This window comes from Bufo bufo, chromosome 2 (genome assembly GCF_905171765.1).
Source record: "Bufo bufo chromosome 2, aBufBuf1.1, whole genome shotgun sequence".
In the NCBI taxonomy this organism is placed as follows: Eukaryota; Metazoa; Chordata; class Amphibia; order Anura; family Bufonidae; genus Bufo; species Bufo bufo.
This window is the reverse complement of record NC_053390.1, coordinates 230,603,785-230,624,131: the sequence shown is the minus strand read 5'-3', so window position 1 is coordinate 230,624,131 and position 20,347 is coordinate 230,603,785. Positions and strand designations below refer to the sequence as shown.

General features: G+C 38.5%; 1 protein-coding gene across 14 annotated transcripts in view; it reads left to right on the top strand.

Moving 5' to 3' along the window:
- The window catches only part of RIMBP2 (RIMS binding protein 2), a 573,825-nt gene that overhangs the window by 469,565 nt on the left and 83,913 nt on the right, over nucleotides 1–20,347 (top strand). For 13 of the 14 annotated variants that reach the window (XR_005776163.1, XM_040416249.1, XM_040416247.1 and 10 more), the window contains one exon: nucleotides 20,121–20,238. Coding sequence is in view for 13 of the 14 variants with exons in the window: in XM_040416249.1 (XP_040272183.1) it covers nucleotides 20,121–20,238 (118 nt within the window). In the remaining variant the exon portion in view is untranslated. Of the gene's footprint in view, nucleotides 1–1,793; nucleotides 2,505–20,120; nucleotides 20,239–20,347 lie in introns of all 14 variants that reach the window. The other variant, XM_040416252.1, reaches the window with a different exon arrangement.

Below are 20,347 nucleotides of genomic sequence, written 5' to 3'. Positions count from 1 at the left end.
TCATATACTAAAGATTTCTTTAGTCAGCAATCAAACTTTGATGAATTGCAACAGTATACTGTGAATATAAAAGAGACCGGATACATTTTGTAACGCAGAGGAAATATTACATATGTGGAGCGCTACCTGTATATTAATCCTCGGATACATGTTGTATTGATACAGGACATTCAGCGGCATTTAAGCACGTGTGTGCTTTTTACTCAAGTATAGGACCGATTATATCACCAAAAAAGGTGTGCTTTTAAAGATTGGTGCGATAATTATTATATGAAATTTGTAGGAGAAATATTACCGAAGTAAGCAGAGGCTGATTACGCCATTTATCCTCTCCCCAAACCAAATTTTTAGGATCCAACGGATCCGTGTTGGGGAACCTACAGTGAGGATTTTTCGGAATTATCAGCCTCTGCCCAAACGGCATACCCATCAATCTCTTCAATTGTGTTTTATCCCAGTGTCTTTTATTATATTGTTGTTTTAATATTTTGTGATTTCATTGTGATTTTATTATAAGTTTTATGAATAAATTGTGTCCTATTTCTCCATATACGAGTGCCCATCCATATTTTTTCACACATATGAAAAGTTGGTACAAACCCCATACTAGAAACAAAGAAATCTTTAAAGAAATCATTAATTTCAGTCTTTTGTGAAGCTGACAGTGTTAATACAGCTAGTGTATTATGTGTAAAATCCAATTAATAGCATGGATGAAGAACCAACACTTTTGGGTAATGTATGTTCTACTGTAACAGAATTTTGAATTCAGCGCAAATAAGATAAGCAGGAGCTCCACCATGTGGACCATGTTAGGAAGCATCTAGTACCAGATACACAAGTAAACAGTGGTGATGTTGTTCATGACAGAATAATGGAGTAAGTACATGAAGGCACATCAACACTCAAAATATGTACACTATGCTGATGTATGTACCAGTTATTATTTTTTAACGCCGGGCCAGTCTTACTCAAGTTGTGAACGATTTATGAAGTTCCAGGTAAAGTGAGGTGTGGTACAAAATAGACTTTTTTATACACCACTTCTATTCAATAATATATGTTATATATTATTATATGTAATCATATATATTATATACACCGCGTTTATACAGTAATAGTTGAATGTATGTTGTCTAATAGTCATTTTATTTGAGACATAAAACTACTTTGCCAGTAGCAGGATTCCCTGGTTTTACCAGGACAGAAGATTTGTTCATTTTATTCTATATTATTTCTTTACCTTTTGGAATGCACCAAATGAACAAAAATGCACCCAAAAAGACATGTAACTGGAAAGTGCTTGACAGGTGGCCTTGCCTAATTCTTGCTGTACAGGTGAAGTTTTGTTTCTAGCACTAATATTGACAGCATCCTGACTAGCTTTAGGAGCTAACAGTTCTCATCCAATGTGTGCTGCATCCAAGCGTCACAATGGCTGTCTGTGTGCAGCATCTACCCTTGCATGGTCCTATTCTTACTATAGCATTGATATGCCAAGCTCTCATTGTTTGTACTGATCTTATGTTCTCTGACACCAGCCAAGCTCCTAATCATGTCTTTATTTTCACAGATTCCCATTCAGAGCATGAACTTTTCCTTCACAGAGTAAACTTGCATGCCTTATGTTTTCCATTGCCTCTAAAACTAACTCTGTCTTTATTTTCTTCTTTCTCTTCCTCTACTTCTTTTTCCATTTTTTTGTGTTTTTCATGTGTTTATTGATACTGTCATTTTCAATTCATTGCCGTCGGTCCATTCTCTTTTGTTCTATTATGTATTATCTTTTGGAGTGCTCTAAGACTAGTGCCACAGAGCCTTCTGTAAAGGAGCAGCTGGAATATTCCCCTCAACATCCCCACTTTAAAAAACTGTTCAGTATTCCTGAAGTGGCAGAGGAAGAAAGCGGAGAACATTCAGAGGTCTTGCACAGAGGGAACTCTATAGGCATGGTTTATAGAGCAAGAGGAACCATAGGTAGAACTAATAGAGTTTCAAGGGCTAGTTGTCCAGATGGGAGACATCAGAGTCCATGGCAGTACTCAAATAATAGGTTTAATGGGGCTCCTCCATGCTCAGATGATTTTACATGTGAAGGGAGCAAGCTTGGAACTCTCTCCAGGAGCCCAGACAGCGGCTTGGATTGTGGAAGTGAAGAAGAGGAAGCACGTTTTCATTACAGAAAAGGCTGCAACACTATTGCTAGAAATACCACACAGGAGCTGCAAGAAAACCCTGTATGTCCTAGAGACACAAAGCAAATGTTGATGCGCAGGAAAACCCTCACCAGGCAAAGCAGCGTGGAGGAGGATTTTGGTGATATCAGTTCAGGCTTTGTAGATAACACAGACGGGTCCAAGTGGCAAAATGAAAACCTCAAACCGCTGCCATGTGTCAGGAATTTAAATAACAGTGACAACCCATGTCGGAAATCAGATGTGTATCAGAAAAACTGTAGCACGACAGATCTCAGGCCTACGCACAGAGACACAGAAGACTCTCCGGTGTGTTAAATAAAAAGCTCCTTTCGCCAGTTGCTTGCAAAATCATTTTTTCATTTGTACATTTATTTTATTTGAATTCCTATTTTATTATGGGCTTCCATCTGGGATCTGTTTGCTGATCGCTTGTAATATGTTCTGTCTTAGATCTGTTAATCAGCAATGCTTCACAGGCTCTGGGCCAAACTGTCCTTTTTGTTTGCTTGTAGTTGCAAGAAATTGCTGTTATTCTGTTTGTCTGTTTATTTAAGAGAAATATATATTTGCTAAACTTTATTTCAAATTTATTTTAGTTGACAACTGAAACTTAATTTTAATTAAGGGTTAGCTGAAGGATACTTTTTAGAACCTTTAAATGCAAATTGAAGCCTACTTTACATTTTCTCGTATTGTCTCACTAGACAATTCAGCGTTCAGGTGTCTGTCTTTATCTGTATATAATTTATACGAGTGTGTGCCCATTTTCTTTTCCATATATTTTTTCAACAAAGGCAAGTTAAGAAAAAAAAAAAAAGAAGTATATATATATATATATATATATATATATATATATTGAAGATCATCTATACTTAAGAGTAGTGGAGTAGTGGGCTGGGGATATACTCATATACTCATCTGTTTTATTTAAAGAAAATATGGTTATTACGTGAGCTTAAGTGCACACATGCACATGGCTACCCATATAATCTGGCACACATAGAAGTTATTGTACCTCTATGTGCCCCATCTGGAGAGTGTCTGCTATGGAGGTATTCTCCTGTAGAAGCATTACTTCTACAAATTACTTCTCTTTCTGGCTGCCATGACCTGTTCTGTAGCCGATACTGTCAAAGAGTGGACAAAGAAATCCTGTATTCAAGTTTTTTTGGTTGTGTAAAAAAGTGGCATCCTGAATAGAAGATAAATGGACCCAATTATAGTTGATGGGAGGATCTGTGAGGCCTTTAGTTATGTGCAAATGCAGCACTTCCATTAATTTAGCTGTTCTGATCCTATAACAGGGCAGAACCATGGAAATTACTAGCTCTGGTGTGAACCTAGTCTAAGTTGTGATTTCCCATTTGACTTAATAGTACCTCTTGTATACTATCCTATTAAAGTCAGTCTCAATTTGCTGTCATATAATTATATTGCCACAAAGCCAAAAACAATACATTTTCTTCAATATGCACGATGAATTCTCTAGACGGTTTTAGGTTAAATAAATTGACAAATACATATACAAATAGGAGGTGCATTGTAAAATATAATAAGTACATTAAAATAAGAGAAACAAGTTCATAGCAAAACTTTGTAATGAGAGTTAGAAGGACAAAAACTAAAAGATGAAGATATTATGATATTACAAGGAAGATATTAGCACTTACTGTAGGTATTTCACTTTCTTCAAACCCTTCTTTTATGGCATGAAAGTCTTTACAGGATAATATCAGTCAAATCCTCCATTCTGAGGGATTTATCTCTGGCATCTTAACCATTGGTGGATATATATGACCCTAAATCTCTCATATATTTTTAGCAAAGTGCCAAGACAGATTAGTAAAAAGTAAAGTACCAGGTCACCTGTACATCTGGAGAGGAATTATTTTTTTCTAGATTTGAGTGTCATGGTGCTCTTGTTAGCTCTTGGTTATTTTGAAGCCAATGAAGTTAGTGAAAATAATACCACATCTTTTTGTGTTCTTTGTAGGGCAGAGAGATTAACCCCTTAAGGACGCAGGGCGTACCAGTACGCCCTATTTCCCGAGTCCTTAAGGACTTAGGGCGTACCGGTACGTCCTAACTTTAAAACGGGATTCCGGCGCTGCGGGGGTTAATCGCAACGGGATGCCGGCTGAAATCATTCGCAGGGGGGGGTCATTTGACCCCCCCGTATCGGCGATCGCAGAAAACCGCAGGTCAATTCAGATCTGCGGTTTGCTGCGCTTTCTGCAGTTTCTGATCCCCGCGGTCAGATCAGAAACTTTAGTGTCCCTAAAATATAGATTTTACACCCCCCCCTGCACCCCTGCATGATTTTTTGCCGGCGGGTGGTGCAGGGGGGGGGGGGAGTTGTGGGCGGTGGGGGCGGTGCGGGAGGCGGGCGGTGCGGCAGGCGGGATCGCGATCCCCCGCCCGCCTCCTCTTGAAAATTCGTTGGTGTACAGTGGGTATACCAGGGTGCCATCACATTGCTGACACCCTGGTATAAACGGCTGACATCGGTGATGCGATGACAGCCGTTTAACCCTTTCCATACCGCGGTCCGTACGGACCGCTGTATGGAAAAAGTTAACAGTAAGAGGGAGCTCTATAAATTATAAGTTCCTGCGCAAGCGCAGTATATAGGTCTCTAAAAAAGCAAGATGCGAAAATATAAAAAAGGCCCAAAAACCTAAGTATAGACGCATGCTCAGTAATGCTGTATCTGCGACCATTAATTTAAAAACTATAAGTTCCGACGCATGCTCAGTAACATCATGCCTTTGATTATCAAACCAAAAGTTCTGGCGCATGCGTAAATGTAATCTCGGAAATATAGTTATACATAAAAAGCGATTTGAAACATCTAAGTATGGGCGCATGCACATTAATGTTATTTTTGACCACTGAACTACAAGTTCATGCGCATGCGCAATACACAGGTATGGACGCAAGAAGCGACTGCACGACGAAAACCAAGGTTGAATTTCTAAGTGTAGGCGCATGCTCAGTAACACTGTCTTCTCGATTATCAATTGAAAAGTTCTTGCGCATGCGCAGTCCGTAATTCCGCGTACTGGACGCGATGATATGACGAAAACACAGCAACCAATGCCTAGATTGGGCCACTAGACCATCAATCGAGATGCTTTAGCAGCGATTGGCTGCAATACATTCAATGACCCACCCATAGAGGTTAAAAGAACACTGTCGCAAAGCATTCTTGTTGATAGTAGCTCCTTTCCCCTGATGAAGCCACGGTCAGTGAAACATGTTGGGGGAGCTCTAGCCTTGAAATTTTAGATTAAGTTAGCCAGGGATCCCGTCGCGGAGAGGAGTATCTGCAGACCCCTCTGAACCGCGACCACAAATGGTGGAGAGTCGTGTCTAAGATAGTTAAAGATGAAAATAATGATTAGAAACGACTGACCAAGTGACCTCTAAACATAAAATTCCATCAAGAAAAAAACATATCGCTAGAATATTAGGTAAAAGGTTGATGGATGTATGTTAGGGAGGCAGAATATATGGGTGATTTGAACCCTTAGCTCTGCCCCGGAACCCTGCTATACCTAGGATTTTAAAGTTTTCCTTTGTTCTCCCGTTTTATGTTATATTTTTAACCAAAGAAAATAAATAAACGTTATGTTTTAAGTTGACCAGAAACGGGAGCTTACTAGTCTAGGCAACTAGACTATTTGAATTATATAATTAGATTTTCCTGGGTCTAAAGGGTCTTTGAAATTTTTTACTGTATTATACAGACATCAGACCCATTGGATCTTCAAGAACCAAGTGGGTCTGGGTAAAAATTTAAAAAAAAAAAGTAAAAATCAAAAAACACATTTATCACTGATTAAAAATGAAAAAAATAAAATTCCCTACACATGTTTGGTATTTCCGCGTCCGTAACGACCTGATCTATAAAACGGTCATGTTACTTTCCCCGCATGGTGAACGGCATAAAAATAAAAAAATAAAAACTATTAGGAAACTGAAATTTTGCCCACCTTACTTCCCAAAAAAGGTAATAAAAGTGATCAAAAAAGTCGCATGTACGCCAGAATAGTACCAATCAAACCGTCATCTCATCCCGCAAAAATCATACCCTACCCAAGATGATCGCCCAAAAACTGAAAAAACTATGGCTCTTAGACTATGGAAACACTAAAACATGATTTATTTTGTTTCAAAAATGAAATCATTGTGTAAAACTTAAATAAATAAAAAAAAGTATACATATTAGGTATTGCCGCGTCCGTATCGACCGGCTCTATGAAAATATCACATGACCTAACCCCTCAGGTGACCACCGTAAAAAAATAAAAATATTACGTCACAAAAAGTGTAATAGCAAGCGATCAAAAAGTCATATGCACCCCAAAATAGTGCCAAACTGTCATCTCATCCCGCAAAAAATGAGACCCTACTTAAGATAATCGCCCAAAAACTGAAAAAACTATGGCTCTTAGACTATGGAGACACTAAAACTTTTTTTTTGTTTTAAAAATGAAATCATTGTGTAAAACTTACATAAATAAAAAAAATTGTATACATATTAGGTATCGCCGCGTCTGTGACAACCTGCTCTATAAAATTACCACATGATCTAACCTGTCAGATGAATGTTGTAAATAACAAAAAAAAACGCACAAAAAAGTGTAATATAAAGCAACCAAAAATCATATGTACCCTAAACTAGTACCAACAAAACTGCCACCCTATCCCGTAGTTTCTAAAATGGGGTCACTTTTTTGGAGTTTCTACTCTAGGGGTGCATCAGGGGGGCTTCAAATGGGACATGGTGTCAAAAAAAACAGTCCAGCAAAATCTGCCTTCCAAAAACCGTATGGCATTCTTTTCCTTCTGCGCCCTGCCGTGTGCCCGTACAGCGGTTTACGACCACATATGGGGTGTTTCTGTAAACTACAGAATCAGGGCCATAAATAATGAGTTTTGTTTGGCTGTTAACCCTTGCTTTGTAACTGGAAAAAAAATATTAAAATGGAAAATCTGCCAAAAAAGTGACATTTTTAAATTGTATCTCTATTTTCCATTAAATCTTGTGCAACACCTAAAGGGTTAACAAAGTTTGTAAAATCAGTTTTGAATACCTTGAGGGGTGTAGTTTCTTAGATGGGGTCATTTTTATGGAGTTTCTACTCTAGGGGTGCATCAGGGGGGCTTCAAATGGGACATGGTGTCAAAAAACCAGTCCAGTAAAATCGGGCTTCCAAAAACCATACGGCGCACCTTTCCCTCTACGCCCTACTGTGTGCCCGTACAGTAGTTTACGGCCACATATGGGGTGTTTCTGTAAATGGCAGAGTCAGAGCAATAAAGATACAGTCTTGTTTGGCTGTTAACCCTTGCTTTGTTAGTGGAAAAAATGGGTTAAAATGGAAAATTAGGCAAAATAATGAAATTCTCAAATCTAACCCCCATTTGCCAATAACTCTTGTGCAACACCTAAAGGGTTAACGAAGTTTGTAAAATCAGTTTTGAATATCTTGAGGGGTGTAGTTTATAGAATGGGGTCATTTTTGGGCGGTTTCTATTATGTAAGCCTCGCAAAGTGACTTCAGACCTGTAGTGTTCCCTAAAAATTGGGTTTTTGTAAATTTCTGAAAAATTTCAAGATTTGCTTCTAAATTCTAAGCCTTGTAACATCCCAAAAAATAAAATATCATTCCCAAAATGCTACAAACATGAAGTAGACATATGGGGAATGTAAAGTCATCACAATTTTGGGGGGTATTACTATGCATTACAGAAGTAGAGAAACTGAAACTTTAAAATTTGCAAATTTTTTTAAATTTTTTGGTAAATATGGTATTTTTTATGCAAAAAAATTTACTTTTTTGACCCAATTTTAGCAGTGTCATGAAGTACAATATGTTACGAAAAAACAATCTCAGAACGGCCTGGATAAGTCAATGCGTTTTAAAGTTATCAGCACTTAAAGTGACACTGGTCAGATTTGCAAAAAATGGCCAAGTCCTTAAGGGCTTAAAACACGGTCAGACCTCAAAAGAACTGGTTTATAAGTTATTAAAGTTGGTTACATAGGAAGTAATTTCAAAGTGATTTGTTGCCTGGAATAGACATCTCCAATACTGTAGTGTAAACCAGAGTTGGTCAAGTGACCCATCGTTGATTTAGTAGGCTTTGTAATAATCAACGACCTGCAGAAGTCTAGCAGAAAGTGAATATTCCTATTGATTCGGATGAATTACATAGTGGAGTGAAGGGGTTAATAACAGACTTTAAATCTAAGGGTACAATTGTCAAAAATGTTGCTGGCTCATAGGGAGATAAGCATCAAAACATAAATTCTTTAGCAATATGGAGCACATTTCTCTGAACAGACGTCTGGTGGTTCACACAGTGTCTGGCTTCAGCCCTTAAAGCCCTACATCCGCTTAAGTAGTAAAGCATGCAGCACTCCATCCCTCAATGAAAGCTAGGTCAGCTCTACATTTACCAAACACTGCAACATTTTGAATCATGACTTGAAAAATACTCATAAGACATAAGTTGAAACTAGGGTTGCACCAGGAATCTGGATACTTTTTCGATACTCTGATACCCGACTTGATACCATACCAGGTTTGGCATTTTTTCGATACTTAGCTGTGCTATTGCAAAATGCAGCATTCGCCTTGTGCTTATAAGTGGCTGCACAGTGGAGAAGGAGGGAGAGCAACCCTCCCACCTCGCTGTGACCCGCCGGCCACTGACAGCAATGAAATAACAGTGGCCCGATGGGGGAGTGTCAGGGAGAGAAGGAAGGGGAGAATAGGAGGGCAGGGGAGAGGGAAACTAACCACTGTCCTCGCGGTGCTGGATCCTGATAAGTTAACCCCTTCCCGAAGTAATTTCCCGACAGACGCTGTACAGGCACGGCTAGCTGGTTGGGCGGGTGCAAGAGCTGCATCCGCCGGATCAGCGGCAGGGCTGTATACACCGGCATCCTGTAGTATAGTAGAAAGTGTAGTAGCAAGCAATTAAAAACTGCAATGTACCCCACAATGGTACCACTGAAAATGTCCCCTCTTCCCGGAAAAAGTAAGCCCCCACACAAAATGATGGTCAGAAAAATAAAAAACAATATGGCTCTCAGAAAATGGTTACACAAAAACAGGATTCTGCTTTTCAAAAATACTTTGTGTAAAGTAAAAACGTAAAAAAAAATATATATATAAAGTTGGTGTTTGCTGCAATAACAAATCCCAAAAAGCAATGGCAGAGTTGTCGCCTTTTCTTTATCCTGCTCCATAAAGAGCTAAATAAATAGAGATCAAAAAGCTGTATGTACCCCAAAATAGAACCAATTATAAAGCTCAGCTGAAAGAAAAATTTGGTGGGTTTATTTATCAAGCTTAAATACGCCTATATTAGACGTATTTCAGGCGCAGATTGTGGTGCAACAGCTAGTTGAGCCACAATCTTTGACTTCTCCCTGCTTATGCCAGGTCTACATAAGTGGATGTCATGGGTGGACCGGTAGGCCCCTCTCATTTACCATTTTCTAAAGTCTAAATGTAAGACAGCTAGGAAGCTGTCTTACTTTTAGAACTGGTGGAGGATCCGCCCGACCATAGGAATTTATTAAAACCGACGTTTAAAACGCTGGTCTTAATAAATGTGCCCAAAAATGTATGGTTGTCAGAGAATGGCTGTACTGGTCTCCAGAGGCTGATCAATAGCAACATGGCGACCGTAAACCATTCCACCAAAATCTGCCCTCCAAAAACCATATGGCTCTCCTTCCCTTCTAAGCCCTGAAGTGTGCCCATACAGCAGTTTATGACCACACATGGGGTGTCTCTGTAGACTGCAGAATCAGTATAATATATATTGAGGTTTGTTTGGCTGTTAACCTTTTCTGCCTTACAGAAAAAAAAAAATTTAAATTTCACCTCAATTTTCCTTTAATTCTTGTGAAACATGTAAGCGTTCATTCACACGTCCGCAACTGTTTTGCGGTCCGCAAATCGCAGATCCGCAAAACACGGACACCGGGACAGCACATGGTGCGGAATGGATGCGGACCCGTTTTGCGGACATGTGAATGGACCCTAACGGGTTAACATTTGTAAAATGAGTTTTGAATAACTTGAGGTGTGTAGTTTCTAAAATGGAGTCATTTATAGGTGGTTTCTACTATGTAGGCCCCACAATGTCACATCAAAACTAAATTGGTCCTTAAAAAAGTGGATTTTGGAAATTTCCTTAAAAATTAAAATTAAACTTAAAAATCTGAGCCTTCTAATATCCTAAAAAAATAAAATGACATTCACAAAATGATGCAAACATAAAGTAGACATATGAAGAATGTTAATTAATAACTACTTTATGATGTACAGTATCACTATCCGTCTTAAAAGCAAATAAATTCAAATTTTGAAAATTATGAATTTTTCCAGATTTTCTGTCAATTTGGGATTTTTTTAAATAAATAAAGGTAAAAGATATTGAGTCAAATTTACCTTTAACATAAAATACATTGTGTCACAAGAAAACATTCTCAGAATCTCTTGGATTAGTAAAAGCATTCTAAAGCTATTACCACATTAAATGACGTGTCAGATTTGCAAAAATAGGCATTAAAGGTCCTTTAATTTATCAGCATCCAGGAAGATCTTGCTGCAGGAGGTTTCCTGCAGTTTTATAGGTATGTGCTTTAGGGCTCATGCACACGAATGTTTGCTGCCTGTTGCCGTATTGCAGACCGTATTTGCGGATCCGCAATACACCGGCACCGATCCGTGTGCATTCTGCATCACGGATGCCGACCCATTCACTTCAATGGGTCTGCAAATCCAGAGATGCGGAACGGAATCACGGAACGGAACACTATGGAAGCACTACAGAGTGCTTCCATGGGGTTCTGTTCCGTACTTCCGTTCTGCAAAAAAGATAGAACTTGCTCTATCTTTTTGCGGAACGGACAAATGCAGACCCATTCAAGTTAAATGGATCTGGATTCATCCCCGCGGCCTTACAGAGGTTGCCCGTGCATTGGAGACCGCAAATTGCGGTCCCTAATGCACGAAACGGCCCACCTACGGCCGTGTGAATGAGCCCTTATTCTGTGTGCATGTATTAATGTGAGGCCCATGATCTTATTGCTTTAGTACCTCCATGTGCCTCACATTATTAGCGACTCCCATCATGTACCCCAAATATTAAATGTGGTTAATCATGGTGTCACTTGCTATTAATACAAGGCACATGGTAGTTTAACATTATTAACACTATATGCCTCCCATTAACCCTTTAAGTGGTAATGGCTTGCACCGCATTATGCGTAGGGAATTGTACCGCACTAAGCCTGCTCCATAAGTGGCTGGTGCCGGCTGTATAATACAGCAGACACCCAGCCACAATGACGGGAAACAGTGATCACACCGAAACTGGTCAATTAACCCCACAGATTTCACGTTGAACAGTGATCGTGGCATCTGTGAAGTTGGGCAGACAGATGCTGCCTTCAAATTGTTACCCATGCAGTGAAATTGCGGGGCTCTGATCAGTTACAATGACAGGGCTTTCAAAGTAATCTGCCTGCTATATTACTATGTGCACGAGGCACCGCTAACCAGGGAGCGCTTCAGAATCCCATTCATCATGCTAGGTCTGTATTATGGTGAGTTGGAGAAGGGATCAAAAGATCCCAGGTTCTAGCCCTCTAAGATGGCTAAAAGTTATTAAGTAAAAAAATATAATTATTAAAAGTTTAAATCACTAACCTTCCCAATTTTATATCTAAAAATATATACAATTAAAAAAAATAAACATATCAGGTATTGTTGCTTCCAAAAATGTCAGAACTATTAAAATATTTAAAAAAATGTTCCTGTGTGGTGAACGCTGTAACATAAAAAAACAATAAAACACAATTTTTTGGTCTCCTTGTACCCCCCAAAAAGTTGAATAACAGTGATCAAAAAGTTTTATGTACCCCCAAAATGGTACCAATAAAAACTAGTTTTTCACCCAAAAAAACAAACCCTCATACAGCTCTGTAGAGTGAAAATAAAAAAAGTTATAATTGTCAGAAAATGGCGATGAAAAGAAAATTTAGATTTAGTTTTAAAAAGTTAATTTTTTTTAAAAGTAATAAAACAAATAAAAACTATACAAGTTTGGTATCACCGTAATCATATTGAGTCGGAAACAAAAGGTTAATGTGTGGGTATTTTTTGTGGGGTTTTTTTGGGTGTGGTATCGTGGATCGCAATACTTTTTCTTGGTATCAAAACCGAAACCAAATTTTGGTATTTTGACAACTCTAGTTGAAACATTAAAAATGTTTGGAATGAAGTTGAGCTACAGTAGCTTTTATTGCAAGAGGAAGTGCGGCAGTTTCTTTGCTAGCAAAAAAGAGTTGACTACCAGTAGGTAATTTGAAACCTTTTCTGCCAAAAATGTATCTTTAATGATGAAATATTAAATATGATGTTAAGTTTAAAAACATCTGCATTGGAAACTGTATACATCTGGTGCAGATTATGTTATGAAAAAATCCAGACGAAATACTGCAGCATACTGCTCCAGTAAAATGCTTGGCTCCTTGACAGAAACCCAACAGAACTCGTTTTAGTCCATGGGTCCATTAGGCACTGTTCATTTCGTCATATGGTGGATTCAGAAAACATAGCCTTACAAGTCATTGTCCAATGCAGAGAACCCCTTTAACCCCTTTCCGAAATCCACTGTACATGTATGACGCAGCAGGAAGTGACTGACAGCCTTATATGTACTATTATTGACAAACAGCAGATTAACTTCACCCCCCACACCCCCGATCCCAGGAGATTAAACCCTGAGACTGATGCATGTATGGAGTTTGCAGAGGGAGGGGGCTACTTCTCTGAACCCATCAGCTCCTTGCGCTGCGATGACTGGGTACCAATGGTTGCCATCGCCCCTGGAAGTCTAAAAGGCAACTGTCAGTGTAATACTGACAATTTCAATACAGTACAATACAAAATGTATTGTACTACATTGAAACAGGGATCAGACCCTGAAAGTTTGAAGTCCGATAGGAGGATAAAAATAAAAAGTTAAAAAGTGTTTTCTGAAAATAAAAAAATACAAGTTTCAAGGGAAAAAAATACCCTTTCTCCTTACTAAGCCATTTACAATTATAAAAAAATAGACATAGCAGGTATCAAGTTCATAATGACTAGATCTATAAAAATATCACATAATCTGCCCTGTCAGGTGAACGCCATAAAAAAAGTAAAAATGAAAGTGAAAATACCAAGTCATTAATTTTTTCAAAAATGTTTTTATTGTGTCAATCTGAACAAAAATAAAAAATAGACATATTTGGCATTACTGCATCTGTAATAACCTGATTTATAAAAAAATATTACATGACCTATCCCATCAGGTGAACGCCAAAATAAAAACGATGCCCTTTTTTGGTCACATCAGCTCACAGAAAGCATAATATCAATCAATCAAAAAGTCATATCTACCTCAAAATGGTACCAATAAAAATGTCATCTTACCCTGCAAAAAATGAGCTCTTACACAAGACAATCACCCCAAAAAATTTAAAAACATGGCTCTTAGAAACTTGTGACATAAAAACATTATTTTTTAATTTTCAAAAATGCCTTTATTGTGTAAGACTGAACAAAAATAAACAAATTTGGTATCACTGGGTCTGGCTCTATAAAAATATCATATGATCTACCCTATCAGGTGAACACCATAATAAAATAATGCCAGAAAAGCCATTTATTGTTCAGAAGCAACATGATGCCCGTAAACCAATCCATCAAAATCTGTGCTGCAAAAGCCAAAAGATGGTCTGTCGCGAACCCTGCAGCATACCATACAGCAGTTTACATCCACATTTAAAGCATTTCAGTACCTTTTAGAGCCTGACTAACAAGTTAAAGGATGCGGTGTGTATTACATGGCACCAGCTGGACACAATATATTCAGCACTGAAATGCAATAACTGTGGAAAACTTGAAATTTTCACTTTGCATTCATCTCTGCTAAATATCTATGGCGTCGATATGCTCACTCCAAAATGGGGTCATTTCTCTGGGACTCCATTTATTATTTCTCCAGAGCCCTGTTGTATGTCCAGACAAAAGATTAGCACCACATGTGTTTATAAAACCAGAAAGCATGGCATAATAATAGGGCTTGATTTTCACACTGGCATACGCTGGGCTGAACATATCGGCACTGAAATGGCATATCTTTGTAAAAAGTGTGATTTTTACTTTGCAACATTTGCTGTGAATTAGTTTTTGCAAAACACATGTTAGGTCAAAATAGTCATTACACACCTTAGTAAATTTTGTGAGGGTGTGGTTTCTAAAATTGGGTCTCTTCTTAAGGGATGGGGTCCTTTTTTTAATTTCACCTTAGAGCCTCTACAGTTGTCGGCTAGTGTTGTAAAAATCTCCAAATTAGGCCTCAAATGAACATGGTGCTCTTTCTTTTCTAAACCTTGCAATATGCCTAAACAGCAGTTTACAAACACATATGGGGTGTTGATGAAATGATGTGGGGTCTAAGCACTCACAACACACTTCAATAAATTCTAAAATGGGGTCACTTTTTGGGGGGTTCCACTGTAGGACTACCTCAGTTTGTGTTCAAATGTGACATGGCACCTGAAAACTATTGGGGCTAAAGCAACATTGCAAAGCAAATTCTATGAAACACCTATGGGGTCAAAGAGCTCAGTAAACCCAATAAATTCCTTCTTGGGACTTTCCACCATTGGGGTTTCCCAGGGTCTCTTCAATTGTGACATGGCACCCAAAAACTATTCTAGCAAAAACTATATGGTGCTCCTTCCCTTCTAAGCCCTGAGTTGTGCCCATACAACAGTTTACAACCCTTGCTTTGTTACAGGAACAAATGGATTAACCCCTTAAGGACACAGCCCTATTTCACCTTAAGGACCAGGCCATTTTTTGCAAATCTGACCAGTGTCACTTTAAGTGCTGATAACTTTAAAACGCTTTGACTTACCCAGGCCGTTCTGAGATTGTTTATTCGTCACATATTGTACTTCATGACACTGCTAAAATTTGGTCAAAAAAGTTAATTAAAGTTAAAAATTTTCAAATTTCAAAGTATCAGTTTCTCTACTTCTGTAATACATAGTAATACCCCCAAAAATTGTGATGACTTTACATTCCCCATATGTCTACTTCATGTTTGCATCATTTTGGGAATGATATTTTATTTTTTGGGGATGTTCCAAGGCTTAGAAGTTTAGAAGCAAATTTAGAAATTTTTCAGAAATCTTCACTTTGTGAGGCTCTTCACTTTGTGAGGCTCACATAATAAAAACCATCCAAAAATGACCCATTCTAGAAACTACACCCCTCAAGGTATTCAAAACTGTTTTTACAAACTTTGTTAACCCTTTAGGTCTTCCACAAGACTTCATGGCAAATGGACATAAAATGTAAGAATTTTTATTTTTTGGAAAATTTTCAAATATAATCCATTTTTTCCAGGAAAAAAACAAGGGTTAACTGCAAAACAAAACTCAATATGGGTTGCCCTGATTCTTTAGTTTGCAGAAACACCCCATATGTGGTCGTTAACTACTGTTTGGCCAAACGGGAGGACATAGAAGGAGGGGAACGCCATATGGTTTTTGCAAGGCAGGTTTTGTTTATACCATGTCCCATTTCAAGCCCCCCCCCCCTTGCACCCCTACAATAGAATTTTCAAAAAAGTGACTCCATCTAAGAAAGTATACCCCTCAAGGTATTCAAAACTGGGTTTACAAACTTTGTTAACCCTTTAGGTGTTCCACAAGAGTTAATGGCAGATGGAGAACCAATTTAGAAATTTCTATTTTTTGGGAAATTCTCCATTTTAACCCATTTTTTCCAGCAATAAAGTAAGGGTTAACAGCCAAACAAAACTCAATATGGGTTGCCCTGATTCTGTAGTTTGCAAAAACACCCCATATGTGGTCGTAAACTACTGTTTGGCCAAACGGGAGGACATAGAAAGAGGGGAACACCATATGGGTTTTGGAAGGCAGATTTTGCAGGACTGGTTTTGTTTATACCATGTCCCATTTGAAGCCCCCCCTTGCACCCCTAGAATAGAAATTCCAAAAATGCAACTCCATCTAGGAAAGTACACCCCTCAAGGTATTCAAAACTGGATTTACAAACTTTGTTAACCCTTTAGTTGTTCCACAAGAGTTAATGGCAGATGGAGAAACAATTTTGGAATTTCTATTTTTTGGAAAATTTTCCATTTTAACCCTTTCTTTATTACTGTAAAAAATGGGTTAACAGCCAAACAAAACTCAATGTGAGTTTCCCTGATTCTATAGTTTGCAGAAACACCCCATATGTGGTCGTAAACTACTATTTGGCTAAACGGCAGGACATAGAAGAAGGGGAACGCCATATGGTTTTTGGACTGGTTTATTTACACCATGTACCCTTTCAAGCCCCCTGATGCACCCCTAGAGTAGAAACTCCATAAAAGTGACCCCATCCAGGAAACTACGGGATAAGGTGGTTGTTGTTTTGGGACTATTTTAGGGGCAAATATGATTTTTGGTTGCTCTATATTACACTTTTTTGAGGCAAGGTAACAAAAATGGGTGTTTTGGCACCGTTTTTATTTTATATTTTTAACGCTGTTCATCCGAGGGGTTTGGTCTAATGTTATTTTTATAGGGCAGATTCTTACGGACGCGGCGATACCTAATATGTCTACATTTTAGAATTTATCTAGATTTTACACTATATTATCATTTTAGGAACAAAAAAAAATTATTTTAGTATCTCCATAGCCTGGGAGCTAAATTAATATTTTTTTTTAGTTGGGCGACTATCTAATGTAGGGGCTCATTTTTTGCGTGATGAGATGGCGGTTTTATTGGCACTAATTGGGGGTGCATATGACATTTTGATCGCTCGCTATTACACTTTTTGTGATGTTAGGTGTCAAAAAATGGCAGGGGGGGACTGGGGTCTGGGGTCTGAAAGCTGGAACAAAAAAAAGTTTAGATAAAAGTGCTTTTTTATTTTTTTTTCCTAACTAACTTTTCCCTTCTATCCCTGCCTAACGGTGCCTCTCCCTCACTGACCCTAACCTACCTGGAGGGCAATGGGTGCAGGAGGGTGATGGATGATGATTAGGGGGGACTCAGGAGCTGGTGCTGGACGGTGCTGCAGGGTGCTCGTGCAGAACAGGAAGAGGAGGGGAGAGAGGAGCGCAGGAAGTTTGAATCTCGCGCCTCTCTCCCCTGCACCAATCAGCACCCTGGACAGCAGCATTCAGTACCACGGCCAGCTCCGCCTCTCCAAATCTTCGGACTGCGATTGGTGGTGTGTAATCATGCCACTGATCGCAGTCTTTTTCCGGTTCATCGGGTCACCGGAGACCCGAATGGACCGGAAACGCAGCAAACCGCAGGTCTGAATTGACCTGCGGTTTTCTGCGATCGCCGATACGGGGGGGTCAAATGACCCCCCCCCGGCATTGTTACAGGATGCCCGCTGAAGGATTTCAGCGGTCATCCTGTTCTGATTAACCCCCGCACCGCAATCGCTTTTTAAAGCCATGACGTACCGGTACGTCATGTGTCCTTAAGGACTCGGGAAACATGCCGTACCGGTACGTCATGTGTCCTTAAGGGGTTAAAATAGAAAATCTGAAGCAAAAAAAATGAAATTTCACCTCAATTTTCCATTAGTTCTTGTGGAACACCTTTAACACAGTTTGTAAAATAACTTTTGAATAATTTGAATGGTGTAGTTTCTAAAATGGGGTCATTTATGGGTGAGTTCTAATATGTAAGCCACTCAAAGTGCCTTCAAAACTGAATTAGTCTTTAAAAAAGATGGTTTTGGAAATTTTCTTGAAAATAATAAAAAACATTTTTATTACATTTGCAAAATGATGCCAACATAAAGTAGACATATGATGAATGTTAAGTAATAATTATTTTATAAAGTGTCACCATCTTAAATGCAGAGAAATTCAAATTCTGAAGATTGTTAATTTTTCTAGATTTTCAGTAAATTTCAGATTTTTTAATAAATAAAGATAAAACATATTGACTCAAGTTTACCATTAAAATGAAAAACGATGTGTCACGAGAAAACATTCTCGGAATTGGTTGGATCGGTAGAAGCATTCTAAAGTTATTACCGTTTAAAGTGACACATGTCAGATTTGTAAAAATAGGCTCTGTCAGGAAGGTGAGAAATGGCTGCCAGGAAAGGGTTAAAGGAGTTTTGTAGCACTATATATTGATGACCTATCCTTAGGATAGTGTAAAAACTAAGAGATCATGGCGTATATGCTGCCGACTTCTTTATTGTTACACTATTGAATTGGAACGGCTGTTTTGGATCTATGGCTGATGGTCGGCAAGTGCATTTCTGTGGAGATCTTGAGGGATATTGATGCTGCTTTCATTCGGTTATATTTTCTCCATCCTCACAGTTCTGACAATTGCTCCACTGGAGGCGACGAATAGTGTAATGAACAGGAATCAGTGCTTACGTGGAGCACCACCTCCTCTTCAAACAGCTGATTGGTGCGGGTACCAGGTGTTGGACCCCCGCCGATCCAATATTGATGATCTGTCCTGAGGAGAGGTCATCATAATATATTGTTGCACAACCCCTTTAATGGTAAAACCCACAAAGATATTGTAACCAACGCGACTGGATTATTATAATCATTTTTGGTGTGTTCATGTTTCAGTCATGTACAAGCTCCCTAAAAACATGGAACTTGTGCTTACCAATTAATTGCATGATATACTAGTTCCAATAAAAAAAAAAACCAGTACAGCAACCCCATGTTTTACAACGACTGCCCTTTATTTGCCATTGTAAACTAACAATGTGAACTTGGCAGTGGCGCAATAATTTTGATTCACAGAATAACTTTAAAAAAAGCATTTGGGTGGAATTGTGTCTAAAGATGCCATAGGTATTCAGTTCTATAGCAGAGATGTGTCAAGGATTCTATTGAGTGGTGGAGGTAATATTACAGTATTTTCTCTTTAGAGCTATGTATCTGGAGTAAGCGAATGTCGTTAGAGATCTCTGTAGTCATCTTATAGCATTTTTTTTGTCAATTGAAATGCCATTAAAGTGTGATTGATGCATATATGTAAAATTCCTGTGTAAAAATATTAATAGCTTTGGGGATGAGTCAAAACCTCAACCGTTTCAGTTAATTTGTATGCAGTTTGTTAGAAAAAAGACAAAAACAAACAAAAAAAACACAATAAAATATAACTTACACGTGAAGACTCTTTTTAATCCATTTTAAAGCAGTTGGCCCATCTGGGACATTGCTGACATATCACATGCGGCATGCTCTCCATTCACCGCTATGGGACTGCCGGAAATAGCCAAGCACATGCCAGGCTGCTGTCAGTTCACTTTGGGGGTCCCATTCTAGAGATAGGCATGGATTCCAGAGGTAGGACCCACACCTATCTGACATTGATGGTATGTTTCAGATGGGCCAACCCCTTTAATCTGGGTTGGTCTAGCTCAAGGTGTACTGTGAAATCATGTCTGTTCTGCATGCTAGAATGCTGTATATTGTCTTGAACTATTAAACTGGAAAGATTGATTTCCATTGAGTCAGTGTACTGTGTCTGTTTAATCATTTTTGTGTGTTGCATTGACCAGAAAGCACAATTGCGTGTATACCATTTATGTTACTCTAGTGATGATATTTCACATTACAGGAAAGTTCTAGTTAAATATATGCCATCCAAGTAGCATTCCATATTGTTGTCACATACTGATATCATTCAGCTAACCTTTCAGTTAAAAGTAGTTTGGTTGCCTCTAGAGCTTCTGCTTAAAGCTGTCATTTCTATTGTTATATTCAGCACCAAAATGTGGATAATACAATTTTTTTTGTGTTTATGCTTAGCTTCTAGGCAATCACTCTACATTGGGAAGAACCGAAAGAGCTGATCATCCCATACGAAGGTTTTCTCATGGTAGCATGGTGCAACAAAGACCTCGACCTATAATGGTCCCATCTATTGGTTAGTTGGATAGACTGCTCCTTTATGTATAATGTATTTTTGTTACCTTATTTACCAAAAGCGCAGTAATCTTCATCTGTATTGGTAGATATATACACTCACTATTTCT